The sequence below is a fragment of the Salmo salar genome, chromosome 22 (assembly GCF_965601325.2).
Source record: "Salmo salar chromosome 22, fSalSal1, whole genome shotgun sequence".
In the NCBI taxonomy this organism is placed as follows: domain Eukaryota; kingdom Metazoa; phylum Chordata; class Actinopteri; order Salmoniformes; family Salmonidae; genus Salmo; species Salmo salar.
In genome coordinates, this window is record NC_138312.1 from 14281697 (window position 1) to 14295900 (window position 14204).

Here is a 14204-nt window from a genome sequence, read left to right on the forward strand (position 1 = left end):
GAAACGACAGAATTAACCCAAACTGCAGCAATATTGCCTACAGTCAAAAATGTTCTATAAAATGAAGTGACTCAGTTGATAGATGAAATTAAATGATAAAAAGTGTATTTCACAGATACAGTAATAGTATGCACACAATACATACACTATATATACAAAAGTATGAAGACACCCATTCAAATTAGTGGATATGGCTATTTCAGCCACACCCGTTGCTGACAGGTGTATAAAATTTAGCACACAGCCATGCGATCTCCATAGACAAACATTGGCAGAAGAATGGCCTTAATGACAGCACTCGTGGCACGGTCATAGGATGCTACCTTTCCAACAAGTCAGTTTGTCAAATTTCTGCACTGCTAGAGCTACCCTAGTCAACTGTAGGTGCTGTTATTGTGAAGTGGAATGTCTAGGAGTAACAACAGCTCAGCCGCGAAGTGGTAGACCACACAAACTGACAGAACGGGTCCGCCGAGTGCTGAAGGGCATAGCGCATAAAAATTGTCTGTCCTCTGTTGCAACACTCACTACCGAGTTCCGAACTGCTTCTGGAAGCAACGTCAGCACAAGAACTGTTCATCTGGAGCTTCATGAAATGGGTTTCCCTGGCCGAGCAGCCGCACACAAGCCTAAAATCACCATGCGCAATGTCAAGCGTCGGCTGGAGGGGTGTAAAGCTTTCCGGCATTGGACTCTGGAGTAGTGGAAACGCATTCTCTGGAGTGATGCATCCCGCTTCACCATCTGACAGACCGATGAACAAATCTGGGTTTAGTGGATGCCAGGAGAACGCTACCTGCTCCAATGCATAGTGCTAACTATAAAGTTTGATGGAGGATGAATAATGGTCTGGGGCTGGTCTTCATGGTTCAGGCTAGGCCTCTTAGTTCCAGTGAAGGGAAATCTTAACACAACAGCATACAATGACATTCTAGACGATTCTGTGCTTCCAACTTTGTGGCTACAGTTTGGGGAAGGCCCTTTCCTGTTTCAGCATGACAATGCCCCCGTGCACAAAGCGAGGTCCATACAGAAATGGTTTGTCGAGATCGGTGTGGAAGAACTTGACTGGCCTGCACAGAGCCCTGACCTCAACCCCATCGAACACCTTTGGGATGAATATGAGCGCTGACTGCGAGCCAGGCCTAATATCCCAACATCAGTGCATGACCTCACTAATGCTCTTGTGGCTGAATGGAAGCAAGTCCCCCGCAGCAATGTTCCAACATCTAGTGGGAAGCCTTCCCAGAAGAGTGGAGGCTGTTATAGCAGTAAAGGGGGGACCAACTCCATATTAATGCCCATGATTTTGTAATGAGATGTTCGATGAGCAGGTGTCCACATACTTTTGGTCATGTAGTGTATGTAAATCCCATTGGAAATCTATTACAAAGAAAATAAAGACCTCTCTTTCATCGCACATTGCGTCTCTGTTGATGTTCACTACAGTCGAGTGATAACAGGATAACAGTACCAAGTAATACTGAATGCTGCTGCTTATTGCCCTCACATCTGTCTTGGCTCACTGCCTCTTGCGCAGGTGGACATACAGAACTCCACTGAAGAGCAGGAGGGGTACACAGGACCATGCCAGGATGAAGCAGTAGCCAAAGTGACCCATGCTCAGGTCTCTAGAGTCCTCCAGGATCTCCTTACGGTGGAACGTGAAGATGAGCGAGGCAGCAAATGATGTGAAACCTGGAGGAGCAAAGCAGATAGGGGACAGGGAGGGTAAATAAATCTTCAGAGAATAAACGTGTGTGAATCAATAACCACAATTAACAGAGAATGAGGAAGCAACTTATCTAGGTTAATGACAAAACCTCTAAAACAATATACATTAAGTACACACGCAAAATAACTGGCTGCCATAAACTGTTACGTTCTGGTCCAGTACAGTACCTGCGAAGACCTGACAAAGGCCTGGGAAATAGAAGAGCCCGACTTTAGACATGGTGAAGAGCTGACCCAGGAAGACCAGGAAGGAGATAGAGGAGAAGCCCACAGAGAAGACCATCAGGGCTTGGACAGCCTGCAACCAGTCTGGAGGAACAAGAGAAGAGCCATGAGACTCCATGTCATTGGGACCAACACACAGACACATTGAATATGAAGCCTATATTGGAAACACAAAACACAAACATCATGCACATGATCCCTCAAAGGCATAATTACACAGAATAATGGTGGGACGCGGTTATATAAAGTGACATCCTCATTCACACGTAGACTAGATCCTAAAGATCACATGTAGACTGGATAAAACTTCCTATTTTATTTACCATTTTCGTTAGAGGCAGCACACAGCCAGTTTCCCGTCACGTTGTCGTGAATGCAGTTATACCAGAGGTCTGTGATCTCAGCATCGGTCCAGACCCACCAGGACTAGAGAGAGACACACAATACAAGAAAGGTTTAGTTCAGTAGGCAGGTTCTGTGCATGGCAATCTGCCCATATCATAAAACCTGGTAGGCTACTTCCCACTGTTGGATTCCTTCAGAGCTTTCGATGTGATTGGATACCCATAAATCAAATTCCTGCATATTATATAAGGTCACGGTAGGTTTATCTTAAGCACCATAGTACTATCCGTATGTTGATATTCAACATTGTTGTGGTTGCACTCTTCAGCCTTTGATAGTCATATCAGCAACATAAGCCAGGAAGTGCTGCGGAGTCGGATTTGGTATTTTGGTATTTTATTAGGATCCCCATTAAGCTGTTGTGAAAGCAGCAGCTACTCTTCCTGGGGTCCACACAAAAAATTGAACATGACATATTATTGAACATTAATAGACAACAACAGCTCAAAGGCAGAACTACATAAATGTCAAAATGGCACACACGGCCTACATATCAATACGTACACACAACATAACTAGGTCAAATAAGGGAGAGGCGTTGTGAGGTGCTGCTTTATCTGTTTAAAAAAAGGGTTGCTGTTCCTTTAAGCAATATGAGATGGAAGGGAGTTCCATGCAATAATGGCTCTATATAATTCTGTACACTTTTTTGAATTTGTTCTGGATTTGGGGACTGTGAAAAGACCCCTGGTGGCATGTGGGGACAGCAGACTGGGATAAGGATTGATTGAATATGATTGATTGAATATGTCTGTAAACACACCAGCCAGCTGGTCTGCACATGCTCTGAGGACCCCGCCCTGTGCAACTGGGTCCTGGACTTCCTGACGGGGCGCCCCCAGGTGGTGAGGGTAGGTAACAACATCTCCACCCCGCTGATCCTCAACACTGGGTCCCCACAAGGGTGCGTTCTCAGCCCTCTCTTGTACTCCCTGTTCATCCACGACTGCGTGGCCATGCACGCATCCAACTCAATCATTAAGTCTGCAGACGACACTACAGTGGTAGGCTTGATTACCAACAACGACGAGACGGCCTACAGGGAGGAGGTGAGGGCCCTCGGAGTGTGGTGTCAGGAAAATAACCTCGCACTCAATGTCAACAAAACAAAAGAGATGATCGTGGACTTCAGGAAACAGCAGAGGGTGCACCCCCCTATCCACATCAAAGGGACAGTAGTGGAGAGGGTGGAGAGTTTTAAGTTCCTCGGCGTACACATCACGGACAAACTGAAATGGTCCACCCACACAGACAGTGTGGTGAAGAAAGCACAGCAGCGCCTCTTCAACCTCAGGAGGCTGAAGAAATTCGGCTTGTCACCAAAAACACTCACAAACTTTTACAGATGCACAATCGAGAGCATCCTGTCGGGCTGTATCACCGCCTGGTACGGCAGCTGCTCTGCCCATAACCAGAAGGCTCTCCAGAGGGTAGTGAGATCTGCACAACGCATCACCGGGGGCAAACTACCTGCCCTCCAGGACACCTACACCACCCGATGTCACAGGAAGACCAAAAAGATCATCAAGGACAGCAACCACCCGCGCCACTGCCTGTTCACCCCGCTATCACCCAGAAGGCGAGGTCAGTACAGGTGCATCAAAGCTGGGACCAAGAGACTGAAAAACAGCTTCTATCTCAAGGCCATCAGACTGTTAAACAGCCATCACTAACATTGAGTGGCTGCTGCCAACATACTGACTCAACTCAAGCCACTTTAATAATGGGAAAATGTATGTAATCAATTTATCACTTGCCACTTTATATTATTTATATTAGATAATGTTTACATAACCTACATTATTCATCTCATATGTATATACCGTACGCCATACCATCTACTGCATCTTGCCATCTTGATGTAATTAGATGTATCACTAGCCACTTTAAACAATGCCACTTTATATAATGTTTTCATAACCTACATTACTCATCTCATATGTGTATACTGTACTCTATACCATCTACTGCATCTTGCCATCCTGATGTAATGTATCACTAGCCACCTTAAACAATGCTGCTTTATATGTTTTCATACCCTACAATACTCATCTCATATGTATATACTGTACTCCATACCATCTATTACATCTTGCCTATGCCGTTCGGCCATCACTCATTTATATATTGTTATGTACATATTCGTATTCATTCCTTTACACTTGTGTGTACAAGGTAGTTGTTGTGGAATTGGTAGATTACTTGTTAGATATTACTGCATGGTCGGAACTAGAAGCACAAGCATTTCGCTACACTCGCATTAACACCTGCTAACCATGTGTATGTGACCAATACATTTGATTTGATTTGATGTCTGGTGGGGTAAGTGTGTGTCAGAGAAATAACATTGTATTTGGGCAAACACCATTTTTCCAACAGTTTGCTAAGAGCTGGCAGATACGTCTGCTGTTAGAACCAGTAAAGGCTGTTTTACTACTCTTGGGTAGCAGAATTACTTTGGCTTCCCTCCAGGCCTGAGGACAATTTTTGATGTATTATTATTTAACCTTTATTTAACTAGGCAAGTCAGATAAGAACAAATTCTTATTTACAATGACGGCCTACACCAGCTAAACCCGGACAACGCTGGGCCAATTGTGCGCCGCCCTATGGGACTCCCAATCCCGGCCGGTTGCGATACAGCCTGGATTCGAACCAGGGTCTGTAGTGATGCCTCGAGCACTGAGATGAAGTGCCTTAGACCGCTGCACCACTCGGGCGCCCCCAAGTGGTGCAGCTCCCTCTAGACTGATTAAAGATAGGACAGATGGGAGTGGCCATAGAGTCAGCTGCCATCCTCAGTAGCTTTCCATCTAAGTTGTCATTGCCAGGAGGTTTGTTATTATTGATTGATAACAATAATTGTTCTACCTCTCTCACACTAACTTTGTTAGTTGTTGAGATTGGCTAACAGTGGAGAGTGTCTCACCTTCTCCATGGTAGCGATGAACAGCATGGCCAGAGTGAGCAGATGCAGCACAGTCACAGACATGAGCAGGAGAACCATGATGGCTGCTGTTGGGAGCTTCCACTGAGGCCACACCCAGGGGTCCTGGACATAGACAGAGTCTTGAGACAGTGGCCTGAAACACTGCTCTCTCTCTCTCGCTCTCTCTCTCAGGGGGAAACATGTTCGCTTTCATCATGCTCCTCAACATATGCCTGCAGTGACTATCTCTCTCTGCCCATCTATCAACCCACCACAGGCATCTTAGTCAGGGGAATCTAGAGAGCCTGAACTGCTTTTGAAGAACATAGCAGAGCTCCAACATGCTGTAGGTTTAGTAAATAAATCCTGTCACTTGTCTGAAACCCCTGTCTACTGCTACTATTATTACTATTATAATTTCAATCAGACTAGAAACATGTACAGTTGAAGTGGGAAGTTTACATACACATTAGCCAAATATATTTAAACTCAGTTTTTCCTGACATTTAATCCTAGTAAAAATGTCATGTCTTAGGTCAGTTAGGATCACCACTTTAGTTAAAGAATGTGAAATGTCAGAATAATAGCAGAGAGAATGATTTATTTCAGCTTTAATTTCTTTCATCACATTCCCAGTGGGTCAGAAGTATACATACACTCAATTAGTATTTGGTAGCATTGCCTTTAAATTGTTTAACTTGGGTCAAAGTTTCGGGTAGCCTTCCACGAGCTTCCCACAATAAGTTGGGTGAATTCTGGCCCATTCCTCCTGACAGAGCTGGTGTAACTGAGTCAGGTTTGTAGGCCTCCTTGCTTGCACACGCTTTTTCAGTTCTGCCCACAAATGTTCTATAGAATTGAGGTCAGGGCTTTGTGATGGCCACTCCAATACCTTGACTTTGTTGTCCTTAAGCCATTTTGCCACAACTTTGGAAGTATGCTTGGGGTCATTGTCCATTTGGAAGACCCATTTGCGACCAAGCTTTAACTTCCTGACTGATGTCTTGAGATGCTGCTTCAATACATCCACATAATTTTCCTGCCTCATGAAGCCATCTATTTTGTGATGTGCACCAGTCCCTCCTGCAGCAAAGCACCCCCACAACATGATGCTGCTACCCCCGTGCTTCACGTTTGGGATGGTTTTCTTCGGCTAGCAAGTTTCCCCCTTTTTCCTCCAAACATAACGATGGTCATTATGGCCAAACAGCTCTATTTTTGTTTCATCAGACCAGAGGACATTTCTCCAAAAAGTAAGATCTTTGTCCCCATGTGCAGTTACAAACCGTAGTCTGGCTTTTTTTTATGGCGGTTTTGGAGCAGTGGCTTCTTCCTTGCTGAGCAGCCTTTCAGGTTATGTCAATATAGGCCTCGTTTTACTGTGGATGTAGATACTTTTATACCTGTTTCCTCCAGCATCTTCACAAGGTCCTTTGCTGTTGTTCTGGGATTGATTTGCACTTCTCACACCAAAGTACGTTCATCTCTAGGAGACAGAACACGTCTCCTTCCTGAGCAGTATGACGGCGGCGTGGTCCCATGGTGTTTATACTTGCGTACTATTGTTTGTACAGATGAACGTGGTGCCTTCAGGCATTTGGAAATTGCTCCCAAGGATGAACCAGACCTGTGGAGGTCAAACATTTTTTTCTCAGGTCTTGGCTGATTTCTTTTGATTTTCCCATGATGTCAAGCACGGGGCACTGAGTTTGAAGGTAGGCCTTGAAAAACATCCACAGGTACACCTCCAATTGACTCAAATGATGTCAATTAGCCTATCAGAAGCTTCTAAAGCCATGACTTCATTTTCTGGAATTTTCCAAGCTGTTTGAAGGAACAGTCAACTTAGTGCATGTAAACTTCTGACCCACAGGAAATGTGATACACTCAATTATAAGTGAAATAATCTGTCTGTAAACAATTGTTGGACAAATTACTTGTGTCATGCACAAAGTAGATGATGACCTAACTGACTTGCCAAAACTATAGTTTGTTGACAAGAAATTTGTGGAGTGGTTGAAAAACAAATTTTAATGACTCCAACCTAAGTGTATGTTAACTTCCGACTTCAACTGTTTGTAGACGTATCTCTTTCCTGTGAGCCTGTGCACATATATACAGATGTCTAGAAGCAATGCAGGACAAGATTATATCCCATCCCCATCCTCATACTGTAAATAATCTAATATGCATCTCTATTCAACAACAAATGGCTGGAATAAAAGTATTTCTTGAGAGGAGTTCATTTCACAGTCTCCTCTAGCTTGCCCATTTGCCTGTTTATGGGATGAATGCCAATGGAGGTCTAAGTTCAGACATTCAGTTTCAGAATAGAGCAGACTGTGTGTATGTACTTGTCACGACTTCCTCTCCTTGTTCGGGCGTCGTTCGGCGGTCGACGTCACCGGTTTTCTAGCCATCGCTGATCCACCTTTCATTTTCCATTTGTTTTGTCTTGTTTTCCCACACACCTGGTTTACATTCCCTCATTATTTGACGTGTATATAACCCTCTGTCCCCCCCCCCCCCATGTCTGTGTGTGAAATTGTTTGTTGTTACGTGTATGTGCACGTTAGACTGGTTTGCGCCGGGTTATGTCAACCCGTATTTGTTTAGTATTCTTAGTGCCGTGTGTTTGTTCGCCGTAATAAAGGGATCCGTTTGCTACCCAAATTCTGCTCTCCTGCGCCTGACTTCCCTGCAGCCAGTTACGCATACCTTACAGTACTCTTCTTCTCCTTTCTAAATTCAAATACAACACATACATGTTCCCATGCGTGAAATAGTGAGAGAGAGATTTGTTTCCATTATATTGGTAATGACTATTCTAAAAGGTATGTGTCTCATCACATTCTTTATCTGGTTGGCATTAGGCTTTTTCCCTGCTGAGGTAAACTGTACTGTTTATATAGTACTTACCTAGTACGAAGAGGAGCAAACCTGAGGAATTAACATAGTAGGAGGGAGAATGTACAGTTATGAATATAACTACTGTTCCCTGAAGGAGGGCATGAGGCAAAAAATACTGTGGGGAGTCAACGACCAATCATATTCACCTGAAGAAAACTGAAATCACTCCCAATGGGCCAATTGATGCCGAGACTGCCTTCGGAAGCCCCGCCTTCCTGGCTGTAATACAGACGCTCACATTTATTTCCTAAATTCAGTACCGCTCTTCAGCTAGCCCAAACCCCTTGATGGCGCAGGGCCAAAATATGTTATACCTCGTTCCCTCCTTTAGGGAACAGTAGTTATATTCAGAACTGTAAGTTCCCTTTCAGTTGGTCACTCGGTATAACATACTATGGGGATATACAATCTGTAAGGGGACCTGTAAGACTTACTGTAGTACTGTAGTCCTAGCAACATGGGAGGGACCGTGGCTGGAGATGAGCTGGGCTCCTCATCAGGAGCAGGTGGGGGCTTGTTGTTGGCTTCTGAAGCCCCCCTAACTGGAACAGGGATGACTCTTAGCTAAGAGCCAGGTGGTGGTCCCTGGGCTACAGCTGGTGGAAGAGATACTGGGACAGGGGCTGAGGATCCCTGGGCTGTGGCTTATTGATCCTAACATACCAATGTTTAAGCCTACACAGAGTCAGCTGACAACACTATAGAGATCACAGTGGCATGTCAGATGCTTTTGGTCGGTAATAAACCTAGGAGCTGCATGATACACAGAATCAAGTGCCTTCAGGGTAGTGCTTGAGGTCTGCATATAAATGACATCATCAAGATAGACAGGAATATACACCGTAGCAGCTCTTTTCTGGCCTCCAAAGAAAAACAAGCCTGAAAAAAAACTATTCTCAACTTGATCTTCTTCACCAGGTCCTCAACATGATTAGCGAAGCTCAGCTTCTCATCCACCCAAACTCCTAGATATTTGTCTTTACTTGCTATATAGACTTCCTTTCCAAGGTAGTAATGACATGGTTTTCAGAGTGTTTAGTATTGGAAAATACCATGTATTTTGTTTTAGAGCAATTCAGAAAAAGCTTCAAATCGTACAGATTCTGTTGAATGATGTTAAAAGCCATTTGAGTTTGTTTTTAAACCAAAGTCAAACTACTGCCACTTGAATAGAGAACAGTGTCATCCACATAATTTTTTTTACATCAGCTGTCTCAATGTCTCCCAATGTTGTTGACATAGATAATTAACAACAGTGGACCTAAAATTGATCCTTGAGGCACACCTCTAGAATGTCAGATTTACAACCTCTTGCCAAGATTTGGAAGGATTATTCAGATTATCAGCAGTAGATTTGAGATAGTGGTCTGCTTACACCAGTTCTCAGTCAGAACTTGTGTGTAAGCGGTAACTAAGGGAACGATGCCATACACATGTTCTCTATGCATATACACAATATGAAGTGCTAATGCACTAACCATGCTACAGATACACCATGCTAGTTTACTTAGCTTATTAACACACTTAGCTGCTGACTACACAGCATTACACAGAGTAAACTCTGAGGGAAATATAGTGTGTTAAACTCGACATGTGCATGATTAATACAGTGTAAACAGTGACATGAAATGCAACTTACTGTTCAATAAGCTGCAATATGTAACTTTTTGGGAGACCTGACCAAATTCACATCTGTGTTATAGATCTGTCATTCTCATTGAAAGCAAGTTTAAGAAGCGGTAGATCTGTTCTATGTGCACTATTTCTATGCTTCCAGTTCATAAGTTTAGTTTTTGCGTCTTTATTTTGTGATTTTGTACACCAGCTTGAAACAACTGAAAATACAATATTTGTGCTTATGAAAAAGATATTTCACAGCGGTTTAGATGGTACAATGATTCTCTATCACCCACGTTGAGAGATCCAGGAAGATACGTCGCCCTGAGCGACAGGAAATGCGCACTGCTCTATACGAGCAGATAACAGGCCATGTGTAGGAGTGAGAGAGACCGTGTCCCCCCCATGCCTGTTGATGTACGCCACCACCATCCTGTTGTTGGACCTTACCAACACATACTGACCTTCCAACATCGAAAGGAAACGCCTCAGCGCTAGCAAAACAGTCGGTAGCTCTAGATAATTGATATGCTGCGCTCTTTGCACTGTTGACCAAATCCCTCTTTCCGAGTAGCCCACACACAGCGCTCCCCATCCCAGTAAGGATGCATCTGTCGTGATCACCCTGCTGAACACTACCTGGCCCATGAGAATCCCCTGCAACAGCAGTCACGGGTCCCTTAGGCACCACGGAGATACCTTGAGCAACCGATGGCAGTGGTGAGATGCGTCCAGACACATAGCAACCACCCAGCACTGAAACAGACACATCAACAGAAGTCCCAGAGACACCACAGCTATCATAGAGGCCATCAGACCTAATAACCGCAGGCACAAGCGAAAAGGCACAGCTGAAACCTTGCCAGACAGAGCCGGTATGCGAGCCTCCTCTGTTGGGACAAAAACGCATGATTCAGAACCCGAGTCCAGAACGAGAACCAGAATGCGCTGAGCCGGCGTCAAACAACTTTTCTTGTGATTCACTATGAACCCCAGAGACTGAATATGGGAAACCAACGTGTGGAGCTCCTCCTGTTCCCTCGACACCGCTACGACCAGCCAATCACCCAGATAGGCCAATACTCCTATCCCTGGCACCACAACGGTGCCAAAGCCGGCTCCACCACCACAGAAAAGGTGCGGGTGATAGGGAGAGCCCGAAAGGCAGGACCGCTATCTAACTAGCCATTTCAAATCGGTTACATAAATACGCATCCTTCAGATCTACGGATTTGAACCAATCGATGAGACGCATGGACAACAATAGCCGGTGGAGTGTGAGCATTTTGAACTTGCAAACCCTGAAACTGGCTTCCCCGCCTCCACAGTCTTATTCAGCTCCTGCAGCAAATCGATTTGATATATCTGCAGCATTGTGACCACATTCAATGGCCGGGCCGCCACACCCCTCACCCTGGTACACTTTGTCCAGCTGATCTGCCGGCACTGTTTATTCGGCAGCACCGTGCTAGGATTATCCCCGTTATTAGCATCTGGAGCTCAGTTTCTCACCAGCTTTCCATCCATCAGACTGTAAACGTGCCCCGCCTTCTCCATACCCTCAACAATCACGAACTCGCCATAACCTGGTAGCACCAGCCTGGCTGAATGAGGGGAATCCCAGGTCGCCTTTAGCTCATCGGGGAAAATCTTTATACAGGGGTAAGTGACGCTTCACCGCACTGAAGGGACAGGAGGTAAATGCCTTCTCCCCAACCTGGAGGAACTCTGCTGCGGGGGAGAAGACAGCCAATCCATCTCCAGGTGATCTGCCACCCGACGACACAGCTCCAACAAAGGCGCATTAACCACCAATGGTTCACTCTCCACCACCAAATCCAAAGCTGGGGCTTTAGGCTGCCCCAGAGCTGCCCCTGAGCCAACTAGGGATAGTATAACATCCCAGGAATCTAGACTCTGAACACTGCCAGAGAAACCGGAATGAACTCCTACCACCGCTGCTGCTCTCTCTCGGCCTCAGACAACCCCATTCCTGAGGTTGCTTCATCGGAATAACCGTCACTGGTCTGAGCCAAAAGCCTACTGAGCGTGTTTCAACACTTGTGAGTATGCCCTAGGGTACGGTCGGAGGTTAAAACTCAGCTGGTTAGCCTTTTTGAACTTACTCTTACCACTGGCCATCTTACTCAAGCAAGGAAGCACTGGCTACACAAGCAGAGCAGAAAGAACAGAAAGAAGTTAGCTTTTATCAAACACAAAAACCGATACCAACACCCAAAACTCGCAACACTTAGGGGTACCAGTACTCTCTCCCCAATAACAGACACCTAAGTTGGTGCCGAAAATCGTAATCTTTTTGTGCTTGAAAAGCTTGTAAATTGTGTGACCCTTTCTCCCTTTAGGTGAGCTGAAGAGCGAAGAATTGAGGAAATGAATGCGAGTCTGGTATTATAACCAGGAAGGCTTCCGAGGGCAGGCTCAGCAACTATTGGCCCGTCATTGACGTTGACTCCCCATAGTATGTTACGCCGAGTGAGTGACTGAAAGGGAACTGTTGCGTGAAAACAAAGTACATTGACTCTGATAACATTACATTCTAGATTGAGAATAACAATTATATTAAATGATATACTTTCACTGATTCTTAAAAGTATCCATTTCAACACACACATAATGATGTTGGTATATAGTATATTTGTGTCACTGTTAAATCAAAGCAAAAACACAATAGATATCACTATAACCAAAGATGGATCAAGACTGTCAAGTCAAGTTCAAAGCCTTGATATTGCGACTTACCTTAGACTGCAAATCTCAGTTCCTGGGGCCAAGTGGCTGGTTCTGTAACCCTCAGCAGCCCTCTCTCTTCTGCTGCAATCGGGCTTTCCTCACAGATGCCAATCTCCTCCCCCTCTACTCTTCGTCTTCTCCCACACTCTGTCTCCAGAATTTAGAGAAAGACAGGGGTTGGAATGTAGAGTGGGATATAGGGGGAGTTTTAAACTTCCACTTCCTCTGCCCTCCCCCAAAGTCTACAGTCTGGACCAACTGACTAAAAATGACTACCGACTACCCACTGCACTGGACCCCCCACAGTCATAAACCGAGTCAATCACATGAAAAGCTACATATTGTAAACATTACATTCGTATGTTGGCATGGTATACATAGAATGGGAATAATTCATACTTTGCTTTCGACCTGTTCCATAACCCTACAGCAAGAGTAGAAATATGTAATATACGTGTTCAGTGTCAGTTTATTGAGACAGAAGGATCTTAACTGTCATATCAACATACATTATTATTGCATTTGTCAGGAGCAATTGACCTCATGTATTTGTTTTGTCAAGTTGTATCCAAAGTCACACTATAGTTGAGTAGACTACCAGTTTAAAGTGATCCATTGCTTTGATCTAGGGTCAACTGTGAGGGAATATGGGAGATGTACTGTATAACCCATTCTGGGTTAGTCTGTCTGTAGTACAGTTCGGTTGGCTACTGTTGCCAGGCTGGATTCAGTCAATGGGAGGAAATTGCTTCTCATTAGAGAACACTTTTGATTCCTAGTGAGTGGGAAAACTGAGACCACACAAGAAACCTAAACAAGTAGGCTAAAGGTTAACACAATAAGACAAACTAAAATATGTTCACGAAATCTGCTTTATTTGAATGTAAAGGCAAAATTTGACAAAAAACATACAATAAAATAGAATAATGTAAAAAGACACCAAATTAACAAATGTACATTTTTCCATAAAGTGCCTTGATAAAATTCAATGTAATTCAATTCCATTAAACTGAACACTGATGTTTATTTTTGTATATAATGACCCCCTATTTTGATCTGAATTGCAGCTTGGTCTATGGTTGCATGCAGTTTTTTTAAATAGAAAATGTCCATAATATAGCTGCAGTAATAGTGGAATGATAGTGTTTCACAGTATTACTAACCCTCCAGTGTTGTGATTGGCTGTGATATTCACTTTTTGATGTCTCCCAACAGAGCTGCATCTGTCAAAATGGGAAATGGGAAAGCTGCTTTGACTTTGTGGCTGTGTTATCTAGTGGAAATTGGGTCAAGTGACCAATGTAGGAATTCTGCTAAATTCTAGGTGTAGCACCTTTAAATTGGGAATTCAGAGGTGGGGGAGCCCTATTTGGAGAGGTTAAGATTTGAGCCAGGGTTGAACATAAGGGTTATGCCAAGATTAGGCTGATACTAGGGTTAGGGTTGAACTGGGGTGTAGGCATGAAGCTACAATTAAGTTAGGGTTGAAGTGGGGTGTAGGCATGAAGTTAGGGTGAACTGGGGGGTAGGCATGAAGCTAGGGTTAGGGTTGAACTGGGATGTAGGCATGAAGCTAGGGTTAGGGTTGAACTGGGATGTAGGCATGAAGCTAGGGTTAAGTTATAGTTGAAGT

The 14204-nt window shown here is 44.3% G+C and overlaps 1 protein-coding gene across 1 annotated transcript; it reads right to left on the bottom strand.

Moving 5' to 3' along the window:
• Positions 1-88: 88 nt before the first annotated feature.
• On the bottom strand, positions 89-12729 carry emp3a (epithelial membrane protein 3a (MAM blood group)). The gene is made up of 5 exons (XM_014166273.3): positions 12581-12729; positions 5294-5416; positions 2283-2385; positions 1903-2043; positions 89-1698 (listed from the first exon to the last, which is right to left on the bottom strand). Exons 2-5 carry the CDS (start codon positions 5369-5371, stop codon positions 1523-1525), a joined length of 498 nt encoding a protein of 165 aa, XP_014021748.1. The 5' UTR covers positions 5372-5416; positions 12581-12729; the 3' UTR covers positions 89-1522.
• Positions 12730-14204: the final 1475 nt, after the last annotated feature.

Bases quoted from the DNA above. Each gene is read 5' to 3' on its own strand.
- emp3a (XM_014166273.3), bottom strand. From the start codon at position 5,371: ATGGTTCTCCTGCTCATGTCTGTGACTGTGCTGCATCTGCTCACTCTG. The intron at 2,386-5,293 runs GTGAGACACTCT...GTCTCTCTCTAG, and splicing joins TCATCGCTACCATGGAGAAG to TCCTGGTGGGTCTGGACCGA. The intron at 1,699-1,902 runs GTACTGTACTGG...TTGCTCCTCCAG, and splicing joins CCTTTGTCAGGTCTTCGCAG to GTTTCACATCATTTGCTGCC.